Source organism: Microdochium trichocladiopsis, assembly GCF_020744255.1.
Source record: "Microdochium trichocladiopsis strain MPI-CAGE-CH-0230 chromosome Unknown B0I36scaffold_1, whole genome shotgun sequence".
Taxonomy (NCBI): Eukaryota; Fungi; Ascomycota; class Sordariomycetes; order Xylariales; family Microdochiaceae; genus Microdochium; species Microdochium trichocladiopsis.
The window spans coordinates 5,610,540-5,633,934 of NW_025763544.1; the positions used below are offsets into that span (position 1 = coordinate 5,610,540).

A 23,395-nucleotide genomic window follows, 5' to 3' on the forward strand; every position below is an offset into this window, starting at 1 on the left:
CATCGGAGGACGTCCCTTGCAAATACTGGAGCAAGCAAAGCTTTAAAACCCCAGTAAGTAAGAAGGACACCTTCCACGAGGGTGCCTGCTCGCCTCACTTTTCCTGCTCGTCTGGCAGTACCCCACACGCCCGTGTCGAATCGTTCACAACGTGGGTGTTCGACCGGAAGCAGGCCTAGATGTGATTCGTCAGACCCGCAGGGTCAGGAGAACCCAACTATGCCTGACACAATCTGCAGCGAATGGAGTGCTGCATCATGTAATGCATAAGCAGGCCGGCGGAACCTTCCATACGACAGCTTGTTCGTGCGATAGCTTGCCGACGGCGTCTAGCCGCGGGAACGGCAACGACCCTAGATAGCTCCCCACGAGCTCGGAGGCACTCTCTTCGGCCTGTTGGCATGGCAAAGGTGTCCCAGCAGAGCGGCTCACTGGGCCTCTCTTCTGTGACATGCCGGGAAATCAGCACTGGGAGGATCTCTGCTCGAGCTCGAGGATATACAGAGCTTATACCATCGACGTTTCTCTTTTTTTGATCCATTGCCCGCCACGCATCACTGTCGACCATGTGATGACACACCATCACCGAATGTGCGTTCCACGAACCGTGGTTCGAAGCCACCCTCCCCTTTTGCTCAAACTCGTGACTGCAACCACCAAAGCGGCCGGATGTCACCCGATAGGCAACATGTGCAAGCCGTTCTATGCAAGCGTGTGCCGGGTGCTGGGCCTGTCAAATGCGCATACGGATGAGCTGGCATCTTATCCGTCGGGCAGCGATCCATTCAGGCTATGCACCACCCTATGCTCTTTGATAGCATTGCGGACGTGTCCCTTGCACGAGGATGCCGTCCTCCATTATTAGATATCGTGACACTCTCCATGACCGATTCTTGGGTTATCCTCGTGACGGCGCAGTGCTGCTCCCGAACAGGACTACACATCGGCTCACGCATCCTCACACGCTGTCAACCACACAAAAGCATTGGTTACAACAATTGACTGCCACGAGCACACACAAGAAAGGACAGACTTGGGTCGCCGATCCGGCTCCCTCCAAGGATCTTTTGCTGGCACAGCTCCTGATGTATATACGAGCGCTCCCACAACAACAACAACACTCCCAAACAGATTCCCACAATGGCTTCATCTACACACCCACAACGTCTTTCTCAACCCTGACCGCGTCGATACCACCACCACCACCAACAACAACGACAACGACAACGACAACAACACCCCTAACCACACCAACACCACCGTCCCAGCAGCATAGGCGCGATGACACCGCCCAACAACAAGCCCTAGACCCAAAGTACATAATCGGCATCACCGTCAGCATCTTCCTGACGCTCTTCATCGCCGCCGCCTGCTGGTTTCTATACTCGTACCGCTTCACCGTGCGCTTCCGGAAGCGCGTGCGGCGCCGGCTCCGTAGACACCGCCGTCATCGCAGTGGTAGGCGCCAGAGCACCTCGTTCTCCGCCTCGTCTGCCTCTACGCGGCACCCTCGCATCCCGCCGCCATCCCTCCGCCGCCCAGGCCACCGCGGCAGTCACCACACGCGCCTGAAACCATCGACGAGTAGCAGCAGTGGGAGCAGCGGCGCCAGCAGAGGCTCAGACAGCTCTGCCGCGCCGCCGCCGCCACAGCCACAACCTGCACCTGCCCCAGCTCCCGCCCCTGATCCTGCTCCAGATCCGCCAGCTGCGGAGACACCAGCCGAAGAGCCAGTAGCAGCGGCAGCAGCCGAGGACGCCGGGGACGGTGATTAGACCGCTGGTGTAACCCGAACAAAGCGGCCATCATGGGCACACCAAAGGCTGCTACGCCAGCGAGCATGTCCGGCAGGGAGGTGACCTTCACGTGGAGATGAAACGCCATGACTGTTCATTGTGCATTTATCCACTAGGAAGGAATGTTGCCATATGAAGATTTTCTTTTTCTTTTTTTTCCCCACCGTGCCATGACTACCTTTTATCCCCACGACTCTGTTCTAAGCTGCTATTTTTGTTGTTATTGTTATTGTTGTTGTATTTGTCTCAAAGTTGACGGGATTCTTTCTCCTTATCTTGTTCCATTTCCATCAACTCTTCCCAATATGTGGCTGTGCGCTTCGTCTTTTGCCTGCAAGGCGTTCGTCTAGGGATTTCTTCTCCTTTTGCGGATGAAGTTTCCAGCTCTGTACAATTTCCAAATTGTTTTAATCATTACTCTAGTGAAGAGCCAGTCCCTTGGCATCACTTGGCCTTGTTTGTCGGTTTGACGAAATCACGACAGCCCACGGGTCGGTATTTCCCAACAAGAACATTCATACAGTTTCAAGAGAACAAGTTTCCAATTCAATGCGTCGTTTCTCGTTGTGGTATCTATAAAAAAACAATGACAACAATATGCAGAGAGGTTGACGCCAGCCAACGTTGCGTAAGTCATCAAACCATTTTTGCGAGAGTCGTCCTGGTCCTTACAATTGGGAGATCCAAGGCTCTCGTGCCTATGGCACAACTACATCCTCCCATTGTATACTACATTCTTAGCCTCTTGCCGGCAAAGAGTCCTGCAAAGGCTAGGATACGATAGATCGTTCCGATACCGCCAAGGATCATCATGTTCCGCCACAGCCAGTCGAGCCGGAAGCCTGTGGCTTGTGCTGCAATGTCGATCTGGTAGAGGTACCTGAAGGGCGAGACCATCTGTCCAAAGTAGAGCTCAGCGAGCCAGACTCCTGGGGAGGCGCGCCAGAGCCACTCCATGTGCCAAGTTTTGACCGAGGATAGGGGCGGCGCGTTGCCGGAGAGAATGCCCACAATGAGAGTAACCATGGTGGCGATCAAGGGCGCATCCTCACGCCTCACCACCATGGAAACCATGCTAGCTAAGCCGTAGATGCAGTAAAAGTACAACAGGTTGGCACAGAATGCCAAAGCCCAGCTGATGATGGGGTTTGCGAGGAGGAAAAGCGGGACAGTAAAGTGCATGCAAGCAAGCACCATGCGAGGGAGGACACCGACCACCTTGGCTAAGAAGTACGAGATCCTGGAATGGCCAGCTTCAGCTTCGCGGCGCTGGAGGAGCAGCTCTTCTGAAAACACCTTGACACCGGGCGCGCCGCTGATCAGACCAATAGCGATGGCGATCAGCAACGATAGCTCTGGCACGGACTTGAAGTCCATGGCGATCGAAAGGACTTCGTATGGGCTGTGGTAGAGGCCAATGAACATGACTCCCTTCTTGGAATTCTCCGCCAGACCAAGAAGGAAACCAGCAAGCAAAGCAAGACCAAGCTCGAACAAAAGGGTCGACTTGGTCCTGAACTGTTGCAGGAAATACCGCTTGAGGCAAAGCCAGAACTGCTTGAGACGTGGCGCACCTCGCCGGCGCAGAACCTGCTGAATCGACTTGCGGTTCGATTGAATATCACCGCTGGGCAATGAGAGGACCGAGGCACGCTTATCCCGAAGGGTTGCACTGTGCCGAGAACGCTCCCAGTGGCCGATGAGTCCTTCCCTGGACACGTCGCCTGCTCTCTTGTAGTTGCGGCCATTTCCGGTGATGATGTCTGTCACGACGTCACCATAGTTGGCGTCCTCCGGAAATTGGTAACCCATTTGTCCAAAATAGCTCTTGACGTCGCGCTCAGCACCTTCATAAATAGTCTGACCCTTGCCGAGCAGAATAAGGTTGTCAATCATTTCAAAGATCTCTCGGCGTGGCTGGTGGATAATGACAATGACGGTCATGCCAAGCGTGGCGAGAGCCTTGAGCGTACGCATGATTGACGATGCCGCCGTTGCATCGAGACCGCTCGTCGGTTCGTCGAGGAAGATAGCCATGGGTGCGGCAGCCAACTCCATGCCAATACTGACACGCTTGCGTTGGCCGCCACTGATGACCGGTTTGCCGACGGAGCCGACCAGAGAGTCACGAACATGTGGGAGCTCCAAGCAATCAACTACGGACTGGACGTGCGACTTGATGTCCTCGTCAGCCCAGGTTCGTGGGAGGCGGATACGCGCAGAATGAAGGATGTTCTCAAAAACGGTCAACTCCGGTAATACGATGTCGTCTTGTGGAACGTAACCGATGAGCTTCTTGTATCGCTTGATCTTGCCGGGGACGTTATTGATAGAAACTGCTCCTGACGTGTTTGTAATCTTGCCCATCAGGACGTTGACAAAGGTCGACTTGCCAGCGCCAGAGCCGCCCATTACGGCTGTCAGCGCACCACGGTCAATGGACCCAGTCACCTTGTTGAGAATGAAAGGACCGCCTTTCTTGGGTTGGAAACTGAGATCTGTGTAGGTAAAAGATAGACCAAGTCGGGTCGCATCGGTGGCTCTCTTCATCGAGTCGACGAATGCGCGGAGCTGGGGACTGAACTTGGCTTCGATATCTTCTTCTTCAGAACCCGGCAGTTCATACAGGTTGAGGGCCTCCTGGAAGCCTGTCCAACCGTGCGGACTAGGCATATAGGTAGCCTGAAGAGGCATCATCTCCTGGTCGACTTCGTTGTCCACATCGTGCAGCCTGCCGTAGCCCGTGAAAGCACGCTTGATCGTGCCCATGCGTGTGGGACGGCCTGCCGACGAGCCCGGGCGCTTTTCTGCAATATCGTGGGCGCGCTGGGACTTCTTGAGGCGGGCCCGGAAGACCAGAAGAAGGATGCCGATGATGAGCAGGATGTCAACCAGGATTAAAATGCCCAGGGGAACCCAGTAGACCTCGAAGGACGAGCCCGCCGGACAGGTGCTGCCAAAGGCACAAGGTGTTGGCGTGGAGGCGCCCGGCTGGCAGTAGTGGCCTGCGGGACACTTGATGGACTCTTTGCCGGGAGGGGGGCAGTAGTTGCCCTGAAGGCAGACGACGGGCTCGAAGGGGCCCATGCCAATGTTCTGCCCCTGGAACATGCAGACCATACCAGCGAGCCTGCTCATCTGGCACTGAGTAATGGGCGGGCAGAACTGGGGGCTTGAGTTGACTGTGTTGTTTGTGCAGAGAAAGCCCTCATTGCAGCCGGTGGCGGCCCAGTCGCTGGGTGATTGGATCTGCATGGGGATGGCGCCTGGGCGGTAGCAGGGCATCTGCTCGAGCGGGACTTCATCCTGAGAGAGCTTGTCGGTGGCGGCGTAGAAGGACGTCGAGAAGCTGGAGCGGTTCTGGGCGGTGCAGAAGCGGTCGAAGACGGAGAGAGAATCGAGGTTGGCGTCCTGGAAGCCGGCCCCCGCGGCGTAGGTGAGGGCGCGGGCGGTGTCTGGCGGGTTCGAGGCGTCCCAGACGGGGCCGTCTACGGCAGCACTGCCCTCGTTCTGCGGGAGGAACCACTTGCCCGTGTCGGCGAGGTAGACGTTCTGCGTCTGGTTGCCGATACACTGCCAGGCAGCCTGGCCGCCGCTGGGGGCATCGCGAAGGGCGCAGAGGCAGGCTTCGGTGTCGAGGAAGCTGGGGCCCTGGGGCGCAAACTGCGGGAGGTACGGGTCCTGCGGAAGGAACGACGCGTCGATGCGGTTGAAGGGTATCGACATGGCTGCGGGGATCGCGAGTCGCTGCCCCGCGACGTCCGCATACAATCAATCAATTGCAGGCAGGGTGACTTGTTGCAACTCTGGACACAGGCATGTCTGTCACTGCCAGCCACGCCCTGGAGCGGCGCCTCGATCCTTTTTATTCCAGCCTGCCCGCCCACCTCGACACAAACGGCTGACTCTGCAGTGTCGCAGGCTAGCAGCCAGCCAGCCGTGCCGTGCCGAGCTTGTGTCCGCCGCCGCCGGGCCCATGCTGTATCGTGGCTTGGGCGCAGACCATGTCCCCAGCATCGGCGCAGAGCCTCGAGCAAGGCCAAGGCAGAAACCCCACCGCGACATGCCCAAAATATCTCGGAATGGGACCCTTGCTGGGCTTCTTGGGCGGGCCGTGGCAGGGCTGAGCAAGCCCCCGTCGTAAACACCACCCATCCCGCACCATAGCTGCCCCTGGCCTAGCAGCGCTAGTGCTGACAGCTCCCCGATGGGAGACTGCTAGATCGCTCCATTTAGCCCCCAGGCGGGTCTCTAGCCACTGGACTTGTCACAAAGCCGGCCTCCAAGAGCTCAAGCCGCATGACTAAGGCAGTGCGATGTTGCCAGGAGTCGCGATGCACGCACGAGCCTGACTTTCACCGTCGAGTCCGAGGCTGTCCATTCTTCTCTCTCAACACTCCAGACACGCTTCAGTGTGGGTGCACAAGGGTGCTGCGCCGCAAGGCATACTACTCCGGAACGGGCAAGATTTGGGGTGGCTCCATCCGCCGCTCTGCCGATCTGCTGACGGCCCAGGCCAGGACCAAAAAAAACAACTCTGGGCAAAGCTGCCTCAATCATCACCATCGACCAGCAGGTATCCCTGCTCGCAAGCGAGCGACTGTATCCTATCTACTGCGCTCCCGATGTCGTAGTCCATGTTGCAACCACGCCGTGCCTGTTGGGGCTCGCGAGTCCCAGACTGTAGTTAGTCCCACAGCTGCTCAGCAGAATTCAAGCCTATCCTCGCCGTTTTCTTGTGGCACGATTCGTCACTTTCCCACCAGCCAGTGTGTCATGGCCTCCTGGAGAACTCCGTGGTTGGCAACTGAAGCTCAGCACTCGCTCAGCCGTGAGGCGTCTCGCATGCGCAATGCAGGATCTGCGACCCAATAGGCTTTTCAGCCGAGCACGGCGCCGTCACCCCCCGAGCAGCAGGCAACCTTCACGGCAACAGCACGGAAGACATGGCCTGTTGTCGCCATCGGGTGCTTTGATAACAGCAGACAATTGCACCGTCCCGAATTATTAACACGGGGCGCCCTTGTTCCCAGCACGCGCAATTTCGACTTGAAACCAGCTCCCGTTGATTGGAACACCAGATCCCCGGCCGACCGTGCTCCAAAATAGCAACTCTGCCTTTCCCAAACCGTATAATTGCCCAATAGAGAATTCCCCGTGCGAGAACCACAATAGTGCAGGACCACTCCTGGCATGCAAGAACGAAGCAGGGCAGGCATCAGTCAAGCACTGACCTCTCGCTCACAACCACGACATTTTTCAGAGCCCGTTCGCCGTCCTCCCAAGCTCAGCACAGTCCATGGTCCCATGTCACCGCCAGTCCAACAGGGCTGAGACTCCTCCCTAATGCCCATCCCTTCCACCCCCCCATATGCTCGGATGAAAGGTGGACCCGAGCTATGCTTGATGACTGCCAGCTGAACCACCCACCCCGGGCACCCTTTTGTGGCCTGGTGGGCGGCGCGCTGGCTGGCTGGCTGGTGAGGGCTGTTTACGTTAGTTTGGCCGGATTCGGAGCAGAAACTCTTTTGAAGGCTTCGGCGAACGCCGCCACCACAAGTCCCCCTCCCAAGCAATGCCAACGAAAAGCAGTCTTGCGAACAACGACTGGGCCATACAGGATGAGCATATAGACGCTCCTCCTCGGACTTTGGATCCGGGGCAAAGCTCTCTCTGCACTTCAGTCTCGTGGTACGGCCAGAAGTCTAAGCAAGCTCCATCCCTTCAAAGAAAAAAAAGAAATAGGAAACCCTCAAAACGGGCCCGCCACCTTCGATCCTACATAATACCTTGTTCCCCCTGGTTCCGGTAGTATTCGCTAGCTGCAGGGTTCCTGCTGACGTCAGGGAGGGCGGGTGCCAGCTGGACCTGATTGCCCACAGTTTGAAATACCAGGAACGGCAAAGCGAGGTACCGTGTACGACCGTACCGTCCATGAACCGTCGTCTCCAACGCTGCCATGGGGGCGGTGTCTTGTGGGGCGGTGTCTCGCGTGCATGTCACTAACGGATGCTCGACGGAATTAGAGTGTTGGGTATCACGACAGCGGCCGAGATCTGCGACCTTCCGGCTGTACGACAAGGCGGTGCGGATAATCGCCTCCGCACGTACTTCTGCCTTTGATAATTTCGAACTGCCGAAAGCCATTGTTTTTCTGGATGGTGACCAGGCCAACCACCCTTGCGCCAGTAAATGCTCAAAGATCAGCTATGTACATCGTGTTTCGACTCCATGGGATGCCCCGGCCCAAATCAATAGATATGCTTTCCTGCCCTGTGCGCCAGTCATGAGATGCTCTATGATATGTGTTTGTCCCAAACCGCGTGCGCACTGCCTGCTTGCCATATGGGCTTAGCTGAGGAGCTCCTTGATGTCCTCGATTCGTGCTAGTTTCTTCTCTTCATCTGACATCATGCCGAGCGAGGTTGCTCTGTTGCACAAGTCCAAAATTAGTGTCTGGCCACATGGTGGGCTCGGAGGGAATATGTTGCTCAACTCACATGAACTTCTTTCGGTCCTGTATCTTGAGCATGCGTTCCTCAACACTGTCCTTGGTGATGAAGCGATAAACCTTGACCTCCTCATCCTGTCCCATACGATGCACACGATCAATCGCTTGTGCTTCCACCGCAAAACTCCACCACGGGTCCATCATGAACACACGCTTTGCTTGCGTAAGATTCAAGCCGACACCACCAGCACGTAGACTGATGAGCAAGATGGTGAACTTCTTTGAGGTTCTAAACTCGTCAAGGACGGCCGTGCGGGCCTTTTGGTTAATGCTTCCGTCTAGTCTGAGGAAGGTCATGTTCGCCTTGGCCAAGGCCGGTTCAATCAAAGACATGAATGAGGTGAATTGACTGAAAACGACGGATTTAATGGTCGGGTGCTGCTTACGCAGCTCGCGAAGGTGCTTCATCAATGCAACCACTTTGGTCGAGGAGTCGTTCACGCCTAATCTTTGAAGACTGATTTTTGGAGTGGCCAGTCCAGCGTCGGGGTCGTCATCGTGTCGTACTACTTCAAAGAGGTCGCGGCTGTTGAGAGGCTCGCGACAGTTCCAGCACCGGGGGATCTCGTGCTTGTCTGTGTAGTGCGTAATGTATTTGAGAAGGCACTTCTTGCACGCCGAATGCCAGCAGCCCGTCACTGTCTGTTCCACCATAGGCTCTTCGAAACAGAGTGTGCACTCATTGACCGCCTCATCTCGGATCTGCTCCAAGACATGCGCCCCAAAGGCGTTGGCATCTTTCTCGTCGTCTGTCGTGGCAGTGAACTGTGCAATTAGTGACTGCAAGTCCATGTCGTCGCCCAGACCAGTGGAAGCATCAATCTCAGCACCGGCCGCCGTCTCATCTTCCACAATCTCCTGGTTCCTGACCAATAGCGGGTGACAACAAGACTGCCGTAGTCGGAGGATTTGGGCGAAAATGGTTGTGTATGCTTTCATGACGGTGCCTCGCTCCACATTTGCAGAGAAGGTACGCTTCGCCCGCGTAAATATGTGATCATACACATCCCGCTCCGGCTTGGAAAGCTCAACTTCCACGATCTCCATATGCTTTGGCGGAAGCGCAACGAGTGGTTCGCCACTCGGTGTCTTCATATCCTTTGTGCGCCGCATGACGAGAGGCTCGAGAACCGTTTGAACGACATCCAGGGCCCTCATGAAGTCTTTCGACTCAAATGGTACCGTGATAAATGTGCGCCAGAATGAAAAATTATTCCAAGGCTCGACGCGCAGGAATCGGACAAGGCTGAAGAGGTCTTCCAACCGATTCACAATGGGAGTTCCCGTGAGAGCCCATCGATGATCGGCAGAGAGTTCATAGCAGGCTTTCGCGGTCTTGGACTGGCGGTTCTTGATGTTGTGGGCCTCGTCCAGGATGATGCGAAAGAAGTTCAGAGAGAAGAGACCTCGGTCTCGATTGCCAGATCGAGCAATCTGGGTGAATTCGGAAAGCACAACTCCATAGCTAGTGATGATGATATCTGGGGCGCTGGCAACGTTGTTCTGGCCGCAGAGGGTCTGCAAGTTGGCAGCCTTCTCATTTCCGTAGTAGACCATGGATTTGAGTGTGCCGTCCTTGGAGGCATTCTCGGCCTCGCTCTGCCATTGCGCGAGCAGTGACATTGGGGCAACTACCAATGTTGTCCGGGGCGCATCAACTATACTTGTGGTCGTCGCATCGGACAATCGTGGCAGCTGGTTGACAGATTCCATGGCTTCGGCAGACATTACTGCCTCGGACTTGTGAGAGTGTATCAGGGCGAGCATTTGGATTGTCTTGCCCAGTCCCATTTCATCAGCAAGAATGCCACCGAGACAGTGCTGTTCTTGGACGGGAAACTCCAGGGACATCTCTCCTGAATAAGGGTTGACGTAAAAGACGGATTGGTCAACGATGACGGGCAGGTCCTTGTCTTCAGTATCCTTCAATGGCCAAGTGTACTCCTCCCAAAGCGGATGCATAGACTTCTCCCGACCCTCGTTCTTGAGGTCCTTCTCCTTGCGCAACATCCAGTGCAGCGACTGCTTTTGGTACGGGCGCAGAGTCATGTTGAAAGTATTGGCAGGCTCCGCTTCCGGGGTGTTAAAGTCAAAGGACTGTGCCTTTTTGTACAGGGCATCAAGCTGGTCTTGCTCGAGCTCGGTTCCTTCCTCGGCTTCCTCCGATGGGGGAGATGATCCATCATCACCCCCTGAAGTGCCAGTCGTGGCAGCTTTGGCAGTGTTCTCCGCCATATCCGCAGCATCGAGTAGGCCTTTGCGCCCATGACGAGCAGCAGCTTCCGTGCTTCGGGTGGGGAGGAGGTTGATCTCGTGGAACAAGCGGACCAGGGCGACTTGTCTGAGCCGCAAGTCGCGCTCCTCGTTTGTTTCCTTTTCCTCAAACAGGCCTGTCGACCGATTCTCTGTGAGTTTAAACTCAGAATTCCGGAACGCAGCCTTCAGGATGAAGCACCTCAGCTGCAGGAAGACTGTATCGTTGGTGCGGAGTCGTTCTGGTGCATACACACATGTTCCCTCAAAACTGCAGACTTCCTGATCCATCAGCGTCGACACCCAGTTAGCTGCGTCTTTGGCTAGACGACCAATCTCAGCGCCCCTGGAGTCTGTGAACCGCACGATCACGTCAACGCGTTTTGAGGCTGCAAGACTAGGTTTGTTCATGGTTGCAAGCGACGAAACTGTGTTGCTCTTGCCACGGACAGGGACCTGAATTTTCTGCCGCTCAATCTTGACTACGTCACCGTGCTTGAGCAGGTTCGCACCACTCCTCGTCGCCCAACCTTCGACTCCAAATGCACCAATATAGCGTCGGTCGGGCGCGTTCTTTGAGGGACTCGCAACCAAGGGTAGTGTGTCTGTCGAATTAGATCGATGCGAGGCTGAGGCGACCGGTCGAGAAGCCAGCGGTGAGCTTTTGATCATGGCCGGCTTGCTAAAGGTTTTCCATGTCCCATCAAAATATATGTTGATCGCTCGTTCGAGATTATTGCCACAGTTTGACCTGATTATCTGCAGTGTGTCTGGGCTGATATCCTCCCCAACTAGAGCGAGAAACGTGCTTCGATCGAAAGACGGCGTCGAGGGTTCTGGAGGTGGTGCTGCGGTGGTGCTGTGAGTGCCTACAGCTCCGGGGGATGCGCTGACATGCCCTCTGGACTGGCGATCCAGCTGAGGCTCATCAGTGGTGGCATTGTCATCAGCGTCGGTAAAGAACCGTCGTTTTTTGGCTGGAGGTTCCTCATATTCGTAGTTAGCCATAAGGCATGGGGCAGTGCGTGGGTTGGCTGAGGCAATCTTTGGCTGGTGAGCAGGAAAGAAGGTTTGAAAGTGCGATGCTGTAACTGCGAAGGAAATCTGCCTTCCTAGGCTTCGTAGATCTGCGCAAGCTCTGTCTGGTTCGAAAGTGGCCAAGAAAGGCGAAGGTCACTGTCAGCTACATGGACGACGACGCGACAATGCAGCCGTCAGTGGGGGTAAGCGCGACATGGACAGCGCGAAAATCACGTGGAGACGTGCCTGCCACTTTAGAGTGGGGAGTGCTGGGAGAAGGCTGCCGCCCTGATAAGCGGTCCCCGGCGCCTTATCGTAACGATTTTCAGCGCGCGACAGCTCTCGACGCCATCTTGCCAGCGCCAGAGCTCCTGCATGGGTGATGTAATAGATCGTGTGCGTGGTAATGCGACCGCCGGGCCAGAGCCAGCAACGACGACTGTTCCACATCAGTTGAGGAGCTTTATCACTGCCATGTCCAGGTGAAGCTCTGCACTGCAATCCGACAGCCTCCCACTCCCTGTCGCCGCCATGCAGCGGATTCTCAGGCCAAAGCTCGGCGCCTGTTGGCCGAGGATAATCAACGGGGGCCGGACCTCGAAAAGAGGCTATGTGACCGAGGAAGATAGCAGCAAGGCCCGGCGATACTGTGTTGAGCAGCTGAGGTAGGACTTCTGTAAACATCTGCCTGTTCAAGTTCGCGATCATGGCTCGGACAGCTGACGTCGTGCTCGTTGTTCCAGACAATCCGACTATGACTCCCATCTCGTCCGCAATTTCATTCCAAAATCCCGCCAGGATGCCTACGATGCCATTCGTGCCTTCAATCTTGAGCTCGTCCGACTCCCTGACCTTGTCACGAACCCGACCATTGGCCAGATGCGCATACAGTTCTGGCGTGATGCTGTCAACAATACATTCGCTGGGCGGCCTCCGAAAGAGCCGATTATGATCTTGCTTCATAAAGTGCTGTCAGAGCTCAGAGACTACCCTCCACAAGGCAGTCTCAACTCAATCAAGTTTTGGCTGCTGCGTGTGATAAACACAAGAGAAAAGTACATGGACAACCGCCCGTTCCCGAGCCTTGGGGCTCTGGAGGAGTACGCCGAGAACACCTATGCGACACTCATGTATTCGGTCTTGGCCGCCATGGCAGTGCAGTCAATGCACATTGATCACCTTGCAAGTCATATTGGCAAGGCCTGTGGCATTGTTGCAGTTCTCAGGGGTGTTCCCGTCCTCGCAGCGCCAACCCCACCGGTCAGGTCTCCCAGTGGCATGGACGTTGGAGCGGGCCGCAATCCGACGCTGCTTCTACCCCTTGATGTGATGGCCGACGCTGGCGTCAGGGAAGAAGACGTTTACAGGCTTGGTCCGAATGCCGAGGGCTTTCAAGATGCGATCTTTACTGTTGCCACCCGCGCGAATGATCACCTGATTACTGCTAGAGAAATGTTGAAGAACCTCCGCGCAGGACAGTCCGCGGGCCATGACTACGAACATGGCGACGAGGCCGAGCACATGCACCCCGGAGGACAAGAGTCAGAGATGACTAGCTTCAACAAGGACCTACGACGGAGTATTGGTGTTCTGCTCGAAGCAATCCCGGCTGACGACTACCTCGCACGTCTAGAGGCAGCCAATTTCGACCCTTTTGCTGTCAAGAGTAGCTGGAAACTGCCATGGCGACTCTGGCGGTCGTCCAAGACCCAACAGATCTGACGTTATCGTTCCAGTACAACCATTTGGCGCGCATTGATGTATCTAGGACAAAAAATAATGGTATTAACCTTAGCAGCGTCCATGATGTGCTCAGCGACCTCGCGATGGCGTGGGAGAAGGACTCAGCCCCGTCGCAAAGGTTGTCTACTTATCGGGCACCACATACCTTTCGGTTGGGCTTATGCGCAAGCCGCCCTTGGTGAGCTAGTCCAGTGTAGCCGTGGGCGCACCTCTTCTCATTCAGAGATGCTATTGGACGCGAAGCCGCCTTTCAGCAATTTCAAGGGACCGACACCCGTTCCAAACCGTTATGCCATGTACAACTGGACCTGATGGCCAACACCACGCTCGCAGGCCCAAGTCGCCACATCTCTTGGCCGAGCCCTGTGCTTGCTGCCACACAGAGATGGTGAGCCCGGCCCGCCATGGCAGAGAAAGAGCCTGATCTCGTCGTTTCTACATATCACCGCCCCCCTTGAGCCTGTGGATTGCGCATGTGCCAGTGCTTAGCGTGCTCGTGGAAGAGGTAGATCCGTATGAGTTCATTCGAGCAAGTACTTACACGGCCACTCACATTCAGCATGTACATATCACACGCGCCTCCTGCGCCTTATGACATGGTTCCTGCACGTCCAACCTCAATTCAGCAAGGAGAGTGTCAGCCAGCGACTTCATATGAGAAGTATCGCACGCCTGTTTGTGTCAGCGCGGCAACGCAGATTGACCCCTTGGCGTCACCAAATCAAGGCGTCGAAGCGACCGTGACGCGCGGCGTACTGGGAAGGCTCCGAGTCTCGTACAGGACTTGATCTTTTCGCTCCTGTCAAGTCGAATGGGATCACCCCGCGGATTACGCGGCGGCGGAAGCGTGTTTCCTCCTGCCTTAGTGACGGGAAAGGGATGCTGGAACTGGAGCTGCCAATGGCCATGTGACATTGGTGTGATACATAATGGGTGATGCGCAATTATTCAAATTGGATCTTGCCCCTGGTGGAAACCCACAAATTTCGGAGTTGTTGGGTCCGTCACGGTGATGCAACGCTAGAGACAATTCGGGAACGGAAGATGGACAAGCTTCCTGGGCGGTGCGACCCACGCGGGGAAAGCCCCCAAGTCTGGGGAAGCAGGGGACAATGCCGGTCGTGGGGCGTCAAGCGAACGTCAGCTGCCGCGTCCCACAGCCACCAAGCGGCAGTCGGGAGGCCGCTGAGGTCTGTGGCGTCCAGACGGCTCTTCACGTCAATGAAGGATCGGCAAAGAAGCAGATTTTATCCAGGGTATCACGGGTCAGCAGGGCGGGGAGGAGGGTGTTAGATTGGCCGCAGTCATGCTATGTCGGCACAGCTCATCAGCGCCCTCTGACAAAACCTGCTCACTTGCCAGGTCGTCTTGGATGTGGAGAAATATGCTCTCGAGTCGCGCCCTCGAGGAGTACACCATGATAGATTGTCGCCTCAGGCGGGCCGCGATCGACATGGAGTGGGTGCCCTGAGGTCTGAAGGTATTTTGCTTGAAATCACGCACAATCAACGTTGCTGGGCAGTGAGTCGAGGCGCTGTAAGCCGTGACATTAGAGTGCTTCTGACTCTACTTGGGTCTACAAGTCGAAAATCATCAGTGGCGCGTGAATTATCCTCGTTGTGGGTTGAACAAGAGTTGGTGATCGATCCGCAATAGACTGAGACAACTTTGACTGATAACAAGGCAGCGCTTTGTGCCATTCTGATACTTCCATAACTTACCGTGAGAATTTGGCATATTCGTTCCATCCCAAATTTATTCTAGGCCGGGCCGCGCTGCCGAGCTCAAGATTTGCGCACCGACATATCCGCGCCAAAAGCCTGCCCAAGTACCTGTGGGCTTATGGAGAGTGTGGGCCTTGCAGGCAGGGTCTCATTGTGGTTTCTCTTCTCGCTCGTAGTGGGCCACCTTAGCTGGCCCAATCTAGTCGCCCGCCGCTGAGGTGTCCCCCGTTTTGAGATTTGCAGGCAGATCGCCATTGGTTCTATTCCATAAATGACCAGGCGGCATGGCAGGATACACTTCCGAAGATGGGAACTGGCAGAACTATTGAGGCAACTTCCCAGTCTGTCTTGATGCGCTTTACTATCCCCGTGCCAAGGCTCAACATCAGACGGTGGCGATTGCAGTCTTGGATATAAAAGAAAGCCGGCGTCCTTGGATATCGTCACTCGAACACCTTCTGGAGCACCCTTCTCACTCACGCGGTCTCAGTTCAACTCGCTTCAGGCTCCCGGTTCATTCACCTTGTCCGCAAACATGCATTCTCACTCTAAGATCGCCCTTGCTGGCCTGATCTCGCTGGCCGCTGCCCAGCAGATCGGCACCAACAAGGCCGAGGTTCACCCTAACCTGCAATGGCAGACCTGCACGGGGCCCGGCCGATGCTCCACCGTCAACGGCAAGATCGTGCTCGACTCCAACTGGCGCTGGACTCACCGCACCAGCGACTACACCAATTGCTACACGGGCAACAAGTGGGACACGAGCATCTGCACGAGCAACGACGCCTGCGCGGCCAACTGCGCGGTCGAGGGTGCCGACTACTCTGGCACCTACGGCATTACAACCTCGGGCAACGCCGTGACTCTCGCATACCGGACCAACGACAACATTGGCTCGCGTATCTACCTCATGGCCACCGACGACCAGTACCAGATGTTCACCATGAACGGCAACGAGATTGCCTTTGACGTTGAGAACGCCGGCCTCGGCTGCGGTCTCAATGGTGCCGTCTACTTTGGTGGGTCCCTTTTTGATTGCTCTCCCCTCTCCCCTTTCTTCAAAGGGCTGCCTGTTCCTGCATTAACTTGACTAACACGCGTGTCATGCTTTCAGTGTCCATGGACGCCGATGGTGGCAAGGCCCGCAACCCCACCAACAAGATTGGTGCCAAGTACGGTGCCGGCTACTGTGACTCGCAGTGCCCTCGTGACCTCAAGTGGATTGCCGGCAAGGTATGTACCCAGCTTCCTCGAATCACAAACACGAGCTCCTCCCTGCACCGGCTCAATCCGGCAGTGCGGAGCGGCGTCCTGCCGAAGCTTGGCGTTGCTTGATCGGGCGCCCGAAGAACCCCACTGTATATTGTGGGGTCCAACGGCCCGTGGTGGAGATCAAGGCACCAATCACAGGAAGGCCGTCTGCCAAAAGCAGGCATTCAACCACCCGGGGCAAGCCGGGCAATGACTAGGCACAGCTGACTTTTTTTATGAACCACACAGGGCAATGTCGAGGGCTGGAAGAACATTGGCAACGATCCCAACTCGGGTATCGGCAACCTCGGCGCCTGCTGTGCCGAGATGGACCTGTGGGAGGCCAACCGCGAGTCCTTTGCCCTGACTCCTCACCCTTGCTCCACCAGCTCGTACACCACCTGCTCCCCCAGCACCTGTGGTGGCACTTACGGCGACGACCGGTGAGTCTTAATGGACATTAGATAAAAACAAGGCTGTTGCGGAAGAACATGGCTGACAATGCAAAACAGCTACGCCGGTGTCTGCGACGCCGACGGCTGTGACCTTGCTCCCTTCCGCCACGGCAACACCGGCTTCTACGGTCCCGGCAAGACCATCGACACGACCAAGAAGTTCACCGTCGTCACCCAGTTCTCCGGCTCGGGCACCTCGCTCACCGCCATCAAGCAGTACTTTATCCAGAACGGCAAGAAGTTCACCGTCCCCGGCTCCAAGTACGTCAGCGACGGCACCCAGATCACTGCCGACTACTGCGCCGCCCAGCAGACGGTCTTCAAGGACGCCAAGAAGTTCTCCGAGGTCGGCGGCCTCTCCCAGATGGGCAAGGCCACCGGCAACCCCATGGTCCTCACCCTCTCCATCTGGGACGACGGTTTCGCCAACATGCTCTGGCTCGACGGTGTCCAGTACCCAACCTCCCGCTCCGCCTCGGAGCCCGGCGTGCCCCGCGGTGTCTGCCCCCTCACTGGCTCTGAGCCCGCCACCGTCCGCGAGAAGTTCCGCAACGCCAAGGTCACCTACTCCAACATCAAGTTCGGTCCCATCGGCTCGACCTACACCATCTAAGCGGTTTCCCACATCCCTCTCGACGGCAATCCCGCTCGGATTTTGTATGTTCGGAAGGAGCTTTTCATCCGTGGGCAACCAAACCCCTCAAAAAGACAGATCATAGGGTTGTTGTCGCGCTTTGTTTGGTTTTATACGCTTCTTTATTGAGGTGGCTCGGCTGAGTCTGAAGATGTGTGCATCGCTGAGATGCCCAGTGGGCGATTCGCGGGCACGTCTTCGTCTTCTGGAGGGGAGATGGGAAAGCGGCGCTTCTTGCCCGCTTGCACTCTTTTTTGGCTTTCCTGTTTCTACATCAAGGTCCTTTCTTTGGTAGATATACAAGGATTCATTAAACTTGCACTGTGAAAACCATGAGTTACTGTGCTTTAGTACACAATATTGCGTGTTCTCCGATATGATGCTAAAATGCGATTGTGCGTGTCCCTTTGGGGAATAGAACACCGCATCTCTCAAGGCACGCCTAGGCGGCGCAGTCTAGTGTGCTGTCTGGTATTTTACTGGCACTTCCCTCACCCCACTGGGATTGCCCGTCCTTTGTCTTCCAAATCAGGTGCTCGACCAACATAAGGTCTTCCGCTTTGCTGTTCCGTGGGAGATCTCCCTGTGGCTATGAACATTGGCACTCCTGAACCATACGGCGCTAGGTTGCTTCCCCGGCGGCGAGCCGTGGCATCCCGCCCTCGACCGGTTGGACGTCAAAGTACCAGTACATCAAGTTGAGCAGCGGAATCGACAGGCCGTGCACGACAATGGAGAAGAAGACGAGGAAGTAGACGACTGTTCTCCCAGTGCCCTCACAGGACTCACAATCAGTTACCGCATTCTCATGAAAGTCCAGCCAGACCATAACACCAATCACCAGATTGCCCTGTTAGCAGGCGTCTGTTCAAACTGGAAATTGACAATGCCAGCAACCCTTTTCCCTGCGATGTGCTGCAAGGACGCCGGCCCGAACTAATGAAATCAATTTGGGAGGAGGAAAAAAAGAAAGACAGAACCTACTAGGACTCAGCGCCTCCAACAACTTCCGACTCGCCGGGTCGCTCAGGTCCGGGTCAAAGTACACGTGCCGCGTGCTCTGGAGGTAGTACACAGCGCCGACGCCGATCGGCCCAAAGTAGCCCATGAAGACGGCCTCGCGCCAGCTGCGCACGACGCGCGGCATGGCGCGGTACATGAGCAGCAGGGCGGGGATGCGCCGGAGCAGCAGGACCATGAACGACAGCGCGAGGAGGCGCGGGTACGTTATCCCACTGCCCGTTATTGTGGTTGTTGTCATCATCATCGTTTCCATGTCGGCGGGGTTGGTGGTGGTGGTGACTGTGGATGTGGATGTGGTGTAAGGGTTGTGGAACTCGTGCCAGGGCAGCACGGTGCCAATGTACATGAACCCGCCGAGGTTGAGGATCGCGTCGACGCTCGAGTTGACCTCGTCGTGCCGCCGGACGGACTCGGCCAGGAACCGCCCGTCCCAGTTGAGCGCGCAGCCTGCGGTGAAGCGCGCGAGGAGGTCACTTGTTCCCATGGCGCCGCAGCAGCCGACAATAAAGAGCTGGCTCACGGACGGGGTCAGAATAAATTATAAAAGAGCCATCCCTTGACCTCTTGGTTGCGGGGACTTGGAATCAATAGAGAATGTAACGAGCAGCAAGTAAGGACGGGGCAGCTGTGAGAAACAGATGCAAGGAATTAATGAGCGACAGACCCCAAGAGCTGTTGGAAACAGCAAATATCCTTCCGTATTGATCCACTTCCTCGACAGCGCAAACTCGACCGCGAACCGCGCAAGCGTGCCAGCCACCGCCCCAACTGCAACCGCCAGGAGCACAAAGTACACGAGGGTGCCGATGAACCAGTTGCCCATGGCGATGCCCACGCCCTGCTCGCCGGCGGGCCTGCTCGTCATGAGATTGATCGCCAGCATGAGAAACGGCGAGGCGAAGCCGTCGTTGGCGCCGGCCTCGGCAGAGATCTGCTCACGCAGTCGGGCCGGAACGTAGCGCTCCGCGAACGCGCCCTTGGCGATTGCCTGCGAGAGGATCGGGTCGGTCGAGGTGACGCACGCGCCAATCACGAGGGCCGAGAGGAAAGGGAGGTCAGGCATGGTGGCGAGGATACAGCCCGACGTGCAGAACCACATGATGATCATGATGGGGACGAGGCAGACTGTCATCCTCCCGCGCGCGGAGGTAGACGAAGCGGGGCGGGAGCTGGTAGCCGACAATGACACTAGGAGAACGGCGGTTAAGCATGCAGAATTGGGAGCTTGTTCGTGGCATATGCCCATCAGGGAGGCAGCTCACAGTTGAATCGCAATCATGATTCTCATCACCCCCAAAGCGATTTCGTCCAGCTGGTTCGGAGCTGGCGGGACAGCCCATCTCGTGGCGTTGAGAAGGTCAGCAAGGTACGGGCCGAGCAGGATGCCTACCAGCATAGCTGGTACTACAGAAATTCAGTTATTCGTTCCAATACAAAGAGCACACCCCGTATATGAGAGGAGAAGTCCTTACGCGCCTCCCCGAGATACCAAGCCGTCTTGATCTTGACCGCGATGAGTCCATACAGCGCCATGAAGCCACCTGCAAGCTGTTTAGCCCGGAATCGTTCGCGGTTGGGTGAAGCTAGGGAATATTTTGCACCAAGCACTGCAACGACGACATTGAGGTCGTTGGCATCGGTTCGAGGTTCGAGTGTTGACATGTTTTGTGGTGTTTAATCGAATCTTGCCTAATCTTGTCCGAGATGCTTGCCATCATTCATCTCATCTTCTGCAGCCCAGGCACCGAGATGAATCCCTTGTCCGGCCTCTGCCGTGGCACGCCCAGCTTGTGCCAATGAGCTGGATTTTGCGTTTGGAGCGACACTGTGTGCTACGCCATACAACGTCTAATGCTTGTGCTCGCTCAAAATCGTAAGACCGTGACAGTCGTGATTTAGGTGGCTTGTAGTCCCACCCGCAACCGGGGCAAAGCGACAAGGGTTCAACGCACAAGATCACCATGATCTATGATGTGTTCGTCCAAAGTGTAGGCCAAAGATCCTGGCTCTCACATTCTACCGAGTGACCACCCGTCACACCATATCTGTCCACCACGAAGTCTTTCTTCCCAATTTTACTCCACATCGAGCGCTACTTCAGGCCAACGCCACAGCTACAACGAGAGCACACGGGCATCACGGTGTGTATCTGAGCAAGTTCCTCCCCAATGCATTACTGCGACATCAATAGGAGTGCAATTGATGGTTCAAGTTCCCTTGATTATGGACAATCTACCAAGTCACTGTCGAGCGCGACCCATCGTGCCGGGTGCATCCCATTTGAACAAAAGAAAAGGAATGAGACCCCTCGCCCCACAAGCCCGGGTTCATTCCATGCAAGCCGAGCCTAAACCTCTCTACACGGCAGCAGGCACCAGCACCTCAATCTTATACGTCTCGCCCTCCCTGATGGGCGCCGTGAACCTCGCGCCCTCGAGCACCTCGCCGCTCCCGGCTAACCTCGCAGTGACCTCCGAGACGCCCGCGTCCCTCCGGATGGCGACCTCGAACTCGGCCCCGCGGAACTTGCGCACTACGTCCACGCGGTCCCAGTGGCTCGGCAGGAGCGGGCGGAAGGTGAGCCCTTCCCTGCAGCCCCGGAGGCCGCACAGGCCCTCGATGAAGCAGCGGTACTGCCAGGACACGGTGCCCGTGTTGAAGAGCTGGCTCGACAGGCCCGCCGTGCGCGGGTACTCGCGCCAGGCGCCGCGGTAGTAGTTGGGGGTGTACACGGGCAGCTGGCCGCGCTGGAGGTAGTCGCTCTCGTCCGGGCCGGGGAGCATCTTGCGAAGCAGGCGGTAGGCGCGGTCCGCCGTCTCCTGGGCGGAGGACTTGCTGCTGCTCGAAGACGGCGACGACGAAGAAGAAGCTGCCAGATCGTAGAGCGCGTGGATGTAAAAGATGGCGGCGTGGTTGTAGATGCTCGCGTTCTCGCCGTTGCCCGGGTACTTTTGCGTGACGCGGCCAATGTCCTCGCGCATGCCGCTGAAGGGCGGGCCGAACATGGCCAGGCCGTGCGGGGACTCGAGCTGCTCCTCGACGCTGCGGATCATCTTGTCAATCTTGGTAGGTTTCGTCACACCGTTGCCATTCGTTGTTGTTGGTTCCTGCTGCTGCTGCTGGGGCTCGTGGGCGGCGGCGCCGAGGATGGCCCACGCCTGGGGGTTGAGCCATATCCTGCCCTCCGGGTCCTCCTTTACGCCAAAGACGACATTGTCGTCCGTGATGCCGCGCGCAAACCACTCCCCGTCCCAGAGGTACTTGTTCGCCACGGCGTTGACGTCGCGCGCCCCCGCCCGGAAGTGCTCGACGAGCTGCTCGGCCTCCGCGGAGCCCTTCTTGTGCTGCTCGACAACCTCTGCCCACAGCTTCAGCGCGTACCCCGTGGCCACCGTCAGCCAACCCGAGACGCCCTTTCCCTTGATGCCCGCCATGTTCATCGGGTCGCACCAGTCGCCCTGTGCAATGTAGCTCAGCCCGCGCTCGTCCCGCGCCTCGCTCGAGAGCAGCCAGTCCATCGCGCGGCCGACGCGCTCAAACACAGTGAACCTGTCCCCGTTGGCCGACTCGACGACCTCGTCGAGCACGCTGTAGTCGCCCGTCTCGGTGAGGTACGCCTCGACGGCGACGGGCACCCACACGCAGTGGTCCGTGTGCGGCACCTGGTTGATGTACTTGAGCTCGGCGCCCTCGACGAGGATGATGCCGTCGGGCATGGCCCCGTTGTCGCGCTGCTGGCCCAGCGCGATCAGGATGGCCTGCCGCGCCACCGCGGGCTTGACCCACGTCATGCCCATGTTGTCCTGCAGGTAGTTGCGCGTCTGCGGGTCCGTCGCCAGCCGGTTCACGTCCCCGTGGTAGTACACCTGCCGCGGCAGCCAGTGGTTGACAAAGTTGTCCAGCGCCTTGTCGGGCGTGCTCATCGTCAGCACGCCCCGCCCCTCCGCCACGTACGCGGCGTACTCTTCCGTGGCCGCCGCGAACCCTGCCTTGCTCAGGTATTTTTCCCGCATCGACCGGATCTCGGCGTCGTCGTAGGCCGGCCCAAACATGAACCGGAACTCCCTGGTGTCGCCGCCACTGTTGTTGACGCCGTTCGCCAAGGTGCCGTTGGTGGTGGTGGCACCATGTGAGCGGCTCGCCTCGAGAGAGATCTTGTACTGCACGACGGCCGCGGGCGTCTCGTACCGCGCGTCGCTGTTGCTCAGCTCGGCCTGCTGGAGCGCCGACGGGTTGTGCAGGCCCCCCTCGCCCTCAAACGCGGTCAGGCTCGCCTCCCACGAGTCCGGCTGCGTCTCGCACAGGAAGTACGTCTTGTCCTTGAAGTACTTGTTCTTCCAGTAGTCGGCGGCCTTCTGGTAGGGCGTGATGCTGCTGCCCACCACGGCGACCAGGTCCGGCCGGTACTCGGCCGACTGGTTCATCCACGACATGTACCCGATGACAAAGTACGGGTACACGCTGATCCGGCGGGCGCGCTCCGTCAGGTTGCTCACGGTCACGGTCCACAGCTCTGCAACGTCGTGCGACGGCAGGGTGAGCGTCATGACGACCCGGATGCCCAGGTGCTCCGCCGTCCAGGCCATGTCGTGCTTGCCCGCGACGAAGCTGAAGTTGTCCAGCGCCGCGCGCACCGGCTCGTACGGCGCAGAGAAGATCTGGCCGGACTCGTCGTCGCGGATGTAGACGAAGCGGCCCGGGTGGTGCGCAAAGTACCCTTGCTCGGGCTGCATGAAGGTCTTGGCCTCGATGTTGGGCGGGTGCGAGTACTTTGCCGGCTCGGGCTGCATGAACTGCGCCGTGGCGTACCCGCGGCACGTGGCGTGGATCATCATCTTGTGGTTCCAGAGGAAGCCGCCCGCCTTGGGCATCGCCGTCGGGCTGCTGAGCTGGTACCGCTCCCCATTGTCGACGGGGTGGAGGATCGTGACTTTTGTCATGGCTGCTTGCGCGTGTTTGCTGGGTGGGACTCGTGGTCCGTAGTC

General features: G+C 57.2%; 7 protein-coding genes across 7 annotated transcripts; 2 read left to right on the plus strand and 5 right to left on the minus strand.

Annotated features, from left to right (window-relative positions):
* Window positions 1-941: 941 nt before the first annotated feature.
* B0I36DRAFT_312755 (uncharacterized protein) lies at window positions 942-1,285 on the minus strand. Its single transcript, XM_046152542.1, has one exon. The coding sequence runs from the start codon at window positions 1,148-1,150 to the stop codon at window positions 959-961; it is 192 nt and encodes a 63-aa protein (XP_046019451.1). The 5' UTR covers window positions 1,151-1,285; the 3' UTR covers window positions 942-958.
* A 1,034-nt stretch (window positions 1,286-2,319) lies between these two features.
* Window positions 2,320-5,606, minus strand: B0I36DRAFT_312757 (uncharacterized protein). The gene has a single exon (XM_046152543.1). The coding sequence runs from the start codon at window positions 5,520-5,522 to the stop codon at window positions 2,526-2,528; it is 2,997 nt and encodes a 998-aa protein (XP_046019452.1). The 5' UTR covers window positions 5,523-5,606; the 3' UTR covers window positions 2,320-2,525.
* A 2,222-nt stretch (window positions 5,607-7,828) lies between these two features.
* On the minus strand, window positions 7,829-11,769 carry B0I36DRAFT_261155 (SNF2 family N-terminal domain-containing protein). The gene is made up of 2 exons (XM_046151134.1): window positions 8,297-11,769; window positions 7,829-8,226 (listed from the first exon to the last, which is right to left on the minus strand). Exons 1-2 carry the CDS (start codon window positions 11,566-11,568, stop codon window positions 8,148-8,150), a joined length of 3,351 nt encoding a protein of 1,116 aa, XP_046019453.1. The 5' UTR covers window positions 11,569-11,769; the 3' UTR covers window positions 7,829-8,147.
* Window positions 11,770-12,111: 342 nt separating this feature from the next.
* On the plus strand, window positions 12,112-13,302 carry B0I36DRAFT_345008 (squalene/phytoene synthase; the record flags this gene model as incomplete). Its single annotated transcript, XM_046156316.1, has 2 exons — window positions 12,112-12,245; window positions 12,324-13,302. The coding sequence occupies 2 exons, from the start codon at window positions 12,112-12,114 to the stop codon at window positions 13,300-13,302; spliced, it is 1,113 nt and encodes a 370-aa protein (XP_046019454.1).
* Window positions 13,303-15,375: 2,073 nt separating this feature from the next.
* On the plus strand, window positions 15,376-17,706 carry B0I36DRAFT_282327 (Exoglucanase 1). The gene is made up of 4 exons (XM_046151508.1): window positions 15,376-16,066; window positions 16,162-16,280; window positions 16,548-16,741; window positions 16,811-17,706. Exons 1-4 carry the CDS (start codon window positions 15,583-15,585, stop codon window positions 17,364-17,366), a joined length of 1,353 nt encoding a protein of 450 aa, XP_046019455.1. The 5' UTR covers window positions 15,376-15,582; the 3' UTR covers window positions 17,367-17,706.
* A 50-nt stretch (window positions 17,707-17,756) lies between these two features.
* On the minus strand, window positions 17,757-20,327 carry B0I36DRAFT_420073 (Cation/H+ exchanger). The gene is made up of 7 exons (XM_046162147.1): window positions 20,012-20,327; window positions 19,883-19,951; window positions 19,673-19,814; window positions 19,075-19,543; window positions 18,725-18,921; window positions 18,372-18,622; window positions 17,757-18,146 (listed from the first exon to the last, which is right to left on the minus strand). The coding sequence occupies exons 1-7, from the start codon at window positions 20,070-20,072 to the stop codon at window positions 18,010-18,012; spliced, it is 1,326 nt and encodes a 441-aa protein (XP_046019456.1). The 5' UTR covers window positions 20,073-20,327; the 3' UTR covers window positions 17,757-18,009.
* Window positions 20,310-23,350, minus strand: B0I36DRAFT_420074 (glycoside hydrolase family 94 protein; the record flags this gene model as incomplete). The annotated part of the gene is made up of 2 exons (XM_046162148.1): window positions 20,310-22,490; window positions 22,572-23,350. 2 exons carry the CDS (start codon window positions 23,348-23,350, stop codon window positions 20,768-20,770), a joined length of 2,502 nt encoding a protein of 833 aa, XP_046019457.1. The 3' UTR covers window positions 20,310-20,767.
* Between the last annotated feature and the right edge of the window lie 45 nt (window positions 23,351-23,395).

Excerpts from the sequence above, each read along its gene's own strand:
- B0I36DRAFT_312755 (XM_046152542.1), bottom strand. The coding sequence starts at position 1,150 with ATGAAGCCATTGTGGGAATCTGTTTGGGAGTGTTGTTGTTGTTGTGGG.
- B0I36DRAFT_312757 (XM_046152543.1), bottom strand. The coding sequence starts at position 5,522 with ATGTCGATACCCTTCAACCGCATCGACGCGTCGTTCCTTCCGCAGGAC.
- B0I36DRAFT_261155 (XM_046151134.1), bottom strand. The coding sequence starts at position 11,568 with ATGGCTAACTACGAATATGAGGAACCTCCAGCCAAAAAACGACGGTTC. Across the intron at positions 8,227-8,296 it reads CAGGACCGAAAGAAGTTCAT|AGCAACCTCGCTCGGCATGA; the intron begins GTGAGTTGAGCA and ends CTTGTGCAACAG.
- B0I36DRAFT_282327 (XM_046151508.1), top strand. The coding sequence starts at position 15,583 with ATGCATTCTCACTCTAAGATCGCCCTTGCTGGCCTGATCTCGCTGGCC. Across the intron at positions 16,281-16,547 it reads TCAAGTGGATTGCCGGCAAG|GGCAATGTCGAGGGCTGGAA; the intron begins GTATGTACCCAG and ends TGAACCACACAG. Across the intron at positions 16,742-16,810 it reads GGCACTTACGGCGACGACCG|CTACGCCGGTGTCTGCGACG; the intron begins GTGAGTCTTAAT and ends AATGCAAAACAG.
- B0I36DRAFT_420073 (XM_046162147.1), bottom strand. The coding sequence starts at position 20,072 with ATGTCAACACTCGAACCTCGAACCGATGCCAACGACCTCAATGTCGTC. Across the intron at positions 19,815-19,882 it reads TTGGTATCTCGGGGAGGCGC|TACCAGCTATGCTGGTAGGC; the intron begins GTAAGGACTTCT and ends GAATTTCTGTAG. Across the intron at positions 18,922-19,074 it reads TGTTTCCAACAGCTCTTGGG|CTCTTTATTGTCGGCTGCTG; the intron begins GTCTGTCGCTCA and ends TCCGTGAGCCAG.